General features: G+C 37.6%; 1 protein-coding gene across 1 annotated transcript; it reads left to right on the top strand.

Moving 5' to 3' along the window:
* The first annotated feature begins 5,407 nt into the window (after positions 1 to 5,407).
* Positions 5,408 to 9,608, top strand: marcksa (myristoylated alanine-rich protein kinase C substrate a). The gene is made up of 2 exons (XM_034005373.3): positions 5,408 to 5,971; positions 7,588 to 9,608. Exons 1-2 carry the CDS (start codon positions 5,873 to 5,875, stop codon positions 8,362 to 8,364), a joined length of 876 nt encoding a protein of 291 aa, XP_033861264.2. The 5' UTR covers positions 5,408 to 5,872; the 3' UTR covers positions 8,365 to 9,608.
* The last annotated feature ends 566 nt before the right edge of the window (positions 9,609 to 10,174 follow it).

The raw sequence follows: 10,174 nt of genomic DNA, 5'->3' as shown, positions 1-10,174 counted from the left end.
TACTTCCAGTGGGAATGTTTAATCTAGAACCAAAATAAATGTAATAGTGTACTTAAATCTGAGCACAGAAACCAAGATCCAAGGAGACATATGGAAATTGAGTGGAGACATTTACCAAGCCAGGATATGATTTGACAAAGTTTTGGCATCACTCAGCTACTAGGATCCAGACAAGCATTGATGGGTCGAATGACCTGCTCATGGTGGTTATTTATTTATTTTCTTTGTTCTTATGGATAGCAGAGCTCAGGTTCATATGTATGTAACCCAGAGATTGTAATCAGTTTCGATTTTCACTCTTTTTACTGATATTATCAGCTCAGAGTTTACAAATCTTTAAGTAGTCTTGGATGGTTGTTGTCTCACTAGGTCCATAGCCTTTGTTCTTCTTTCACACTTCAGCATACCCAGAATAACCAATAATCATTGCTCATGCAGCATTATACCGCATCAGTATGCTTTACAGACCTACAATCACTGCTAAGCCTACCACTAATTGTAATGAGACAAATTTGTGCAGAAAAAAGTATCTCTTTCAAACTAAATCTGAACCTAGTTACAGTAGATGTATGTATGTATTATTAATTTATTTAGCAGACACCTTTATCCAAGGTGACTTACAGAGACTAGGGTGTGTGAACTATGCATCAGCTGCAGAGTCACTTACAACAACATCTCACCTGAAAGACAGAGCACAAGGAGGTTAAGTAACTTGCTCAAGCTCACACAGTGAGTCAGTGAGTGAACCAGGATTTGAATCAATGACCTCCTAGTTACAAGCCCTTTTCTTTAACCACTGGACCACACAGCCTCATATGTAGACATACAAAGCTGTGGTTTAAAAGATTTGTTTTAACATTGCTGTACTACACCCCTAAAGTAAAACAGACTTCTTTTGCATCGTAGAAAGTCATGCTTGAAGGAAACTGAAGACCTGATGATGATAGGTTTCAATGATATCAAAATTATACACAATACACTATCCATCTCCTGTTCAACAAAAGTGAAACTGATGCAATTCATGATGTAAGATATGCTACAAATTATTACAACAACATGCTGAATTGCAGGCAAATGATATTCAGCAGAGCTGCTCAATTTGATTTTATCACATTAGTTTAATTTACAGAATATATCATAATATTGCAGTGCTACCCCTATATAACACTATAGTATGTAACCTTGCTCTTATTGTATTACTTGTATTGTAACACTTGAAATGTATTTGCTTACGATTGTAAGTCGCCCTGGATAAGGGCGTCTGCTAAGAAATAAATAATAATAATAATAATAATAATAATAATAATAATAATAATAATAATAATAATAATAATAATATAGTTGGGAGCCCTGGTTATAAGGCTGTGCTATTTGTCTTGTAAGTCAAATGGCATAGGAGTCGTGGTCTTGCCTTAATATAACCATTTGCTGTGTAAAAAGAGTTTTATAATGAGGTAGCACCATAGTATTTGTACTGTACCTGCTGTGAGAATTCAAAACAATAAATACTGTACAGCTATGGCCAAATGTTTTGCATCCCCCTATAGAATTAACTAATTTAGCTTCATAAAGTTGAATGAAATGTCTCAATCCTAAAATTCTAGGTGATGCAAAACTTTTGGCCATACCTGTACTAGGATTCGTATAGAATATATTAAATATGCACAGTACGTACAGTTACTTAATACAGTCACGGTTATCCATAATAAAAAAGTATAAAACAGGAGCGCAATCTTGTCCTAAATTGTAAATGAGATGAGCAGTACAGGTGCACTAGCAATCCTCTCCCTTATCAATAAGACAGCCAATGAAGTAAGAGAAGGGGCCGGCTTGGTTATCTGCTGCAAAATGGTGTAAAGTGTAAATGAGGCATGAAATCCTGACAGTTTAAGGGTCAAGCTGAATGCTACAGAGGTAATAAAATATGTAAACAACATGTAGACCCACCAGCTGTCAGTCTTGTTGGAATCACTTTCACTTCTACACAGGCAAGGTAAATGATGTTGCTGTGATGGTATCATGTGGAATTGGAAAGAGATGTTATCTGCAGTCTGAGGCTTCTTTCAAACCCAGACCTCACTGGCCCTTGGAATCACAGGTTAAATCCAGCACAGGTTAAACATCTATTCTAAATGAAAGTTTTTAATGTATGTCTAATTTCCAACGAGTTCCAGGGGAGCTGGCCTCCTTTTCATTATTTTCAAAATGGGGCTACTACTTTAAATGTATTGCATGCTTTTCACTGTTATTGCAGAATAATATAGATTCCTTAAATGGTGGAATCTTGCAATTAGAGCAGCGTTATGTCTCACATATAAAAGTATGATGGATAATAGACCTCTGATGTGTTTTAAAGCTTTAGGATGAGGACAACATTTATTCTAACAAAGTCTGCAACTATAAAGTAAATCAAATAAACCTCTGGCTAGTTCTACCTATCAAACCTAGAATGGAATATTGCTCCAGGACTGGAGTTGCCAGCCCCTGGTTTAAACAATGGCATCCTCAGTAGTAGACATAAGGTTTGATTACAATGTGTAAATAGTGTTTGCTGTGGTTGGAATTGGACTAGCCAAATGAGGCTCTGTCTTTAATTGCTGAGCTTTTATTCAATTATGATAGGCTACTACATTAAGAGATTGTGGACTAACCTAGACTGTTTGTTTCTATTTCTCCTGGGAAACTAAAATACAAACTACACACAGGTTTCTTACAAACTGAAATTTGCAACAACAAAAAAAACAGGAAAGCAGTTGCCATATTACAAAGTGTCACTGTTTATATTCATATTCATTTTCTGTTTCAAATACTGTAATCACTCCATTGCAAACATGTGTTGTCCTAATCAAGAGTGCACTCCACTGCAAACATGTGTTGTCTTAATCAAGAGTGCACTCCACTGCAAACATGTGTTGTCTTAATCAAGAGTGCACTCCACTGCAAACATGTGTTGTCTTAATCAAGAGTGCACTCCACTGCAAACATGTGTTGTCTTAATCAAGAGTGCACTCCACTGCAAACATGTGTTGTCTTGCTGTTAATCCCACACAGTTTTTAAACTTGTTAAACAAGTCTGTTGTTTCTCTGCAGCTGCTCTTTTAAATTGGTGTAGATATTCTACTTCCATGTTCCCTATTCTTGCATTTGAAACTGCTCAACTTCTCATTTTTTGTAGTCATGTCTCCTTACTCTTCTCACAGTGTTTAGTAAGTTACTGTTTTTTTTTCTAATTGTCTTTTTTTGTCCCCAGACAAATACAGAAACCTGATTCTCCACCTGATTCCTTTTATTGTAATTATTACTGTAAACAAGATATGTAAGTAACACACACACAGGCGAGCACGCACACACGCACACTGACACACACACACACACACACACACACACAAATACATTATATTTGTGATTGCCATACAACCAAGCATGACCCGCAAAATTCACAGCATAAGTTGAAAATAATGAACTAGGCAAAGCTCCGTCAATTTAATAATAATAATAATAATAATAATAATAATAATAATAATAATAATAATAATAATAATAATAATTGTGTACTCTATTATTGAAATATTGAAACAGAAATAGTATTTATTAAATGTAACAAGTTATCAGATACAGTCTGAAATTTTGATTATGTCTACTAGTTCGTATTTTAAGAGTAACAAATTAATACAAGACATTGTTTATAGAAAAATGATAATCCTGCTCCAGTTTCTGAGTCCACTACACAGCCACAAGTAACGACAGAATGCACTACTAACGCCGCCCTAGATTACACCTGTATTCCCTTCGATTCTGAAATGCTCTGTAACTGCTTTCCTGTGTGTAAATCCATGTTATTATTCCAGAATGCCATTTCTTGTTAAAAAAGAATAGTAATTCATTCTTCAAGAAGAAACTAAAAGTTAAAAGTAATTTGCTTCAAACATCTTTCTCTCTTCATATCAGACTGATTCGGATCCTTTTGCTCTTGGCTTTTCTACTTTGTCTTTTTCTTGCAAGCATTCTCTCTCACACACACTGGCTCATCTGTTTTCCCATCCTGTTATCCCCCCTTCCATTTCTTCTGGTCTTTGTTTTCCCTCGCCTGCTCTCAGCTGCTGTTGCGCATCGTCGGTGTGGGGAAAGGCTTTTTTATGTAGTTCTCACCCCTCCTCTCTCTCCTTTCTCTTGGCTCAGCCTTGCTTGGGTGCATTTCATCTAGTCGAATCACCATGGAAACCAGATGATTTCCGCGACTGGACCAGAGAAAGACAGTCTTCTATTTGAGAATCCATCCCGCCAAACAGAGCCTTTCCTTCCTCGTAAATAAATTCCATAACTTGAAAACTGGAAGGGGGGGTGGAAGCATCACCCATAGATGAAACGTGTTGTCTGTCGTTTGAATGAAATGAAAGCCTTTTACAGGCCATACCTTGTTTATATTGCCAATGTAGTGGTATCACTGTCAGCGGTATCACTATCAGCGTCGCTCCTCCCTACCCCCTTTTGCTTTGGAGGACATAACTGGACACTTCAATATTATTTGCTCGTTCGATTGCTTGTTTCTTCTTTCTATTCTTTCTGTTATTATTTCATTATTATATCATAGTTTGCGCCTCGGGGAAAAAAGGCATATCATGCTATTGCTATTATTGTTGAATTATGACCAAAAATACAAAAATTATGTACGTAAATGTGTATACATTTAGACAAACGGTTTCGTTTACAAAATAAACGGAAGACATAATAATAATAATAATAATAATAATAATAATAATAATAATAATAATAATAATAATAATAATAATGCCAAACAGCACACTGGCTGGTGAAATAGTATAGTCTAGAATAGTATGTTGATACCATTCAATAAGAAGAGCACGTTGAGGCAACTGGTGGTTGATGTTCTGTACAGTGTGTTAATAAAACAATTGTAAAAATATACAATTTTAAAAAAAATACTAAATGCTTATTGTATTATTTAAATGCAACTTTTTTAAGAACTGTAAAAAAAAAAAACCACACACATCTAAAATGAGAATAAAAACATGTTATTGATCCAATCCTCCATTATCTTGATCTTCTTTAAGCACATTGTTACATTGTTGCAGTAGCGTGCAGCCGCTGATTGTAAATTAACCCTTGAGAGCAAATATTGGTCTTGCTTAAATTGAGACACGCCTTGTTTGAGACGGGCTGGTTTCAATATAACTCATTAATCAATGATTAAATCAAATCTTATAAACTAAGTAGATGATTCTAGCTTCAATTAAATCATTCAAATGCCATTTTGCATTTAGCACAATAGAAGTGAAATGGGGTATAAAAAAAACATGGGCACACTAATACAAAAAAAAAAAAAAAAAACTTTCGCACATTAAGCGATAGATCTGATTACAATATGTTATCTATACACATTTCCACTCTGTTTTATTAAATTGGTTAATTCAAGAAATCACTAGCTGGGTCTGGTTAATGTTTCCAGATTTGTAACAATCTGCAGGCTCCATTGTTCGCTCGCATTCGATGCCTCGCCCTATTTGTGTGTGAGCTTCTTGATTGGCTGGGGATGAGTGCGGATGCCGTCATCGCTTGGAAAGCCCATTCATCTGGGCACTTGGGCGTTGGACTCCGCATCTTATTAGCAACAAGGGAGATTTCTCCATTTTCCACCCTTACAGCAACAAACCTGGGATTTTTATTACTTCTCTCAACTTGGCAGGCGGTTTTTGTGAGAAATACCCATTTAGTGCTTTTTGTCAAGACTTTGATTACTTGCAGAGTAAACTTTTAAAAGGGGATCTTTCTACAGATCTTGTATATTATTAGTAAGACGCTGAAGTCTTTGTTCCCGTTTGGATCAGTTCAGCTTCTTTGTTGGTCAGAAAGCATGGGAGCGCAATTCTCCAAGACCGCTGCGAAAGGCGAAACCGCTGCTGAAAAACCGGGAGAAGCCGTTGCCGCCTCCCCTTCAAAGACAAACGGACAGGTAAAGCGAGTTTAAATTCGAAGTAGAGTGTTTTTAATGTATATTTAATTGAAGGATGTTTTGCAACGGCGCGCACCGAGTGATTTTGCTGGGAGCCATATCCGAATCAATTCGGCGCGTCGTGAAAATAACAGGGATAAAACAAAGATGTGTCTCTTTTGTGAAACGAACAGCAATACTGGTATTCACATTTTAACAAGTAGCAGTTGGCAGTGTTTTAATAATGTAGAGGAAAGAGACTTAAATCAATTATGTATCCTTGTTTTGCAGTGGTACTTTTTGTGAACCCGCATGTTTTTTTGGTATTTATTTGAATGTGTTATGTGATACACGTGTACGTTGAGTTCACCATAGTGAAGAATGTAATTTTTCGAATTGTGTGTGGCATGGTGTCTAATGTGTGCGCGTCTCCAAATAGCGCTTTGTCTGAAATGATGCTGGAGCCAACAAAGGCATGTCGCTTTGGACGCCAGCCTCAACATTATCAATGCAAAGACTCAACGAATCTTTATTACAAATAAAATGACTGGGTTTATTTGCCAATCACAAAACGGGTCGATGATAGTTATCACGGTTTTCACCAGATCGTTTTGCGAGGGTTCTCTCTTCAGCAGGGTTATTGTCACGCAGACTTCTCTCTTTTTATTTTATTTTAATTGCTGTGGTAAATCTATAAAACCTTCTAAGATTAGTGTGTGAAATGTAAATTTGTAGTTATCACAGTGCGAGGGTCATTTTGGATACATTTCAAAATATCTAGGGGAGTGAAAAAATGGGACTATATAATTTTGTAGCATGCATTTAGAAAATGCTGAATGTTTGAAATTCTACTGCTCATTAGCAACAACGGTTTGCTAGTCTTGTTGCCACGCCTTTTGTTCCAGATGCTCGGCTACAGTAGTGCATCTAGGCACAATTTAGTGACAGAATGTATTGTCTTTTTTTTTTAAAGGGATAACATTTTAAAATATTTAAAGTAGATCTTAGGTGATAATGGTGTGTACGTAAGTGTTCGAATATATACTATTGGCACGTTCTGATGCTTTAATGAGCAGCCGTTTTGGGTTGGCGCTATAGTAGTTGGTGGCTCTCGTTGTATACCATCGCCCCCCAGTGGAGAAACTTTAGCCTTGGCATATATTCGCATTTCATGGTACCCACAAAATAATTTCTGCTGTCTGGAATAGGGAAGGACCCGTGTTCCCCATGGCTGAATATATGTACTGATTACAAATGTATTTATCTATTGACTTTTTTGTGCTACACCCCCACTCCTATTCTAAAAACTGGTTGGTCCATTTTGAGGGATGGAGGTTGAGCTACACCCTTGTTAGTCTAACATACCTTTTTTCTTGTGGGAGAGGAGGTTGTATTAGTGTGGCTTTTTTAAATTGACTGTAGTGAAAATGAAGGCTGTTACACGCCTTATTGGGAGTAAAGTGGTCTGTTGCCCCATGTGTTTAACAGAGGTATTGCTTTTTGCAGAACAATGCTGCTTGACTAAAGGTTACATCCTTAAACTGGTTTTGGTGATACATTTAGTGTGTGATTTTTTATATATATATTAAACGTGTAGATACAAAATATAATTCCCCGTTTTGTTTCCCTTTGCTTAGGAGAACGGCCATGTGAAAGTAAATGGTGACGCCTCGGCAGCAGAAGCTGGGAAGGAGGAAGAGGCTCAGGCAAATGGAAGTGCCCCAGCTGAGGACAGTCCCAAAGAGGAAGCAGAAAAAACTGAGGCGGCGGCTGCTGCCGACAAGGAAAGCACAGAGGGAGGCAAGGAGAATGCAGAGGCAGCCTCTCCCGCTGAAGGAGAGGGTTCTTCCAGGGCAGAGGATGGGGCCACACCCTCGACCAGCAGCGAAACCCCCAAAAAGAAAAAGAAGCGCTTCTCCTTCAAGAAGTCCTTTAAACTCAGCGGCTTCTCCTTCAAGAAGAACAAGAAAGAGACCGGAGAGGGGGCTGAGAATGAAGGGGCAACTGGCTCCACAGAGGAGGCAAAGGACGAGGCAGCTGCGGCACCAGAGACCACCAGCACAGAGGAAAGCAAGCCTGCCCAGGAGGAGGCTGCACCTGCTGCCCCTTCCACCAGCACAGAGGAGACAAAGGAGGAGACTAGCTCTTCACAAGAGGCCAAATCTGAAGAGACCGCGCCAGCAAAGCCTGCAGTGGAGGAGACCCAGGCAGCAGCTGCCCCTGCAGCTGAAGAGCCCAAACCTGCAGAAGAAAAGCCTGCAGCAGAGGAGAAACCAGCAGAGGCAGCTCCTGCCCCTGAAGCAAAGTCCACTGAAAAGGAAGCACCAAAAGCAGAAGAGCCCACCCCCACACCAGAAGCTCCTTCCGAGTCCATCTCTGAGGCCTCGGCTGCTGCTGCTGCTGCTGCAGAGTAGGGCTTGAAACCCCACAGAAAGAGGGAAGAAAAGATAATCGGAACTTTTGTTCCATGTCTGTTTGTTTTGTTGGCGTGGTGCCAGGTACTGGTTTTGGAGAACTTGTCTACAACCAGGGATATTTTTAAAGCTGTTGTGTGTGTTTTTTTTTTTTCCCCACAAAACCCATTTCATTCCAATATTACCATTCCAAGTGGCAGTGAAGTCAGCGGCTTTAAAAAAAAAAAAAAAAAAAATTGGTGTAGGGTTTTTTTTTTTCCATCAGTATTAATGTTTTTTTTTTTGGTTTTTTTTTTTTTTTTTTTTTTTTTTTTTTTTTTTTGTTTAATACAAAATGTGTACTTGTCAATAGATGGACATGCCCGTGGTATGAAGGAGGTGGTTTAAGGGGTGTCAAGTGTAAAATGAAGTGATGGGGAGCCACAATTAAGTGGCCTTGTAGCTGTGCCTAAATGTGCCACAGATGTTGGTCTTTAAGAATTAAAAAAAAAAAGTCTTTGTGAAGTGTACCATAAGGTTTACAACACTAAGTCATTTTTTACTACAAGGAGAAGTGAATAAAATCAATTCCCAGAAGAAATAGTTTTAGCAAGTCATTTAAATCTTAGGACTCTCTCTCTCTCTCTCTGTGTCTCTCTCTCTCTCTCTGTCTCTCTCATATTAGCTGTACCACTCGGTGATTTAAGTAGAAATACAAGTTGTATAGGCTTTATTGTTTATTGCTGGCTTTATGACCTTTAATAAAGTGTAATTATGTATTACCAGCAGGGTGTTTTTAACTGTGATTATTGTATAAATGAAATCTTGATATCAAGAAGCACATGAAGTTTGCAGCTCCTTTTCCACCCTGCTTATTTTTGTAAAATAATAAACAAGTCATCCTGGAAGACCTTTTTAAAAAAACATTTTAAACTCAACAAAGCTGTGATAAGTGGAATGGTTCCTGTTTATACCGTGGTATGTTTTGATTACAGCAGGCAATGCGTGGTTTATTATTATTATTATTTTTTTGTAGTCTGACGATTTAAGAAAAAATCTCAGATGCAATGTTGTGCAGCATCTTGTCTTGTTTTTTTTTTTTTCTTTTGTAAATACTGGAGAAGCTTTGACCAATTTGACTTAGAAATGGAATGTAAGTTTGCTTACAAAACAAATTGCTATTAAACTCCTCTGCTAAAGGTGTTCTGATTTTTCTGTGAGCACACAAAGCAAAAATAAATGTGAATAAAATTTGACAATGACGAGCTTGGTCTCATTTCTTGCTTAATGCAATGTACACTCATTACTGAACATTACCTAGCTACTTGAAATATTCTGTCCCAGAACTAGTTAAATGTAACAATTGCATCAGAACATACAATAAAGGTACAGGGGTGGGTTAAAGGACTCGGATCATGTAGCGTTATACTCATAGAAAGCTAGCTAAGCACCTTCATCTTTTAAATATGATCATATTTAATAACACAGCTGAACAAGCATTAGCACAGCTTGAAGCGGTTTGGGCCAAGTCCCCCATACCAAACTGAATTCTCTAAAAGAAAGACTGAAATATGTTATACTGCATAACATTATTTAATTTGAAGGGTTTTCTAGGACATGTTTGGTAACTTCTCATTTTGGCCCATTTTATATGTACATTTATATACCCTTTAGGCCAATAAAACTCTAAAATATAATCAAATAGATATGTCGGACTACGTTTCAGATTTATTTTTCAAGTGTCCAGCATTCAGTATTTAAAATTACATTAAATCAACGTTGGCCTGACATTCAAAACCTCAAATGATTTGAGTGTAATTAGAATTGTTTT

The sequence above is a fragment of the Acipenser ruthenus genome, chromosome 5 (genome assembly GCF_902713425.1).
Source record: "Acipenser ruthenus chromosome 5, fAciRut3.2 maternal haplotype, whole genome shotgun sequence".
Taxonomy (NCBI): Eukaryota; Metazoa; Chordata; class Actinopteri; order Acipenseriformes; family Acipenseridae; genus Acipenser; species Acipenser ruthenus.
This window is presented reverse-complemented; position numbering and strand designations above follow the sequence as displayed.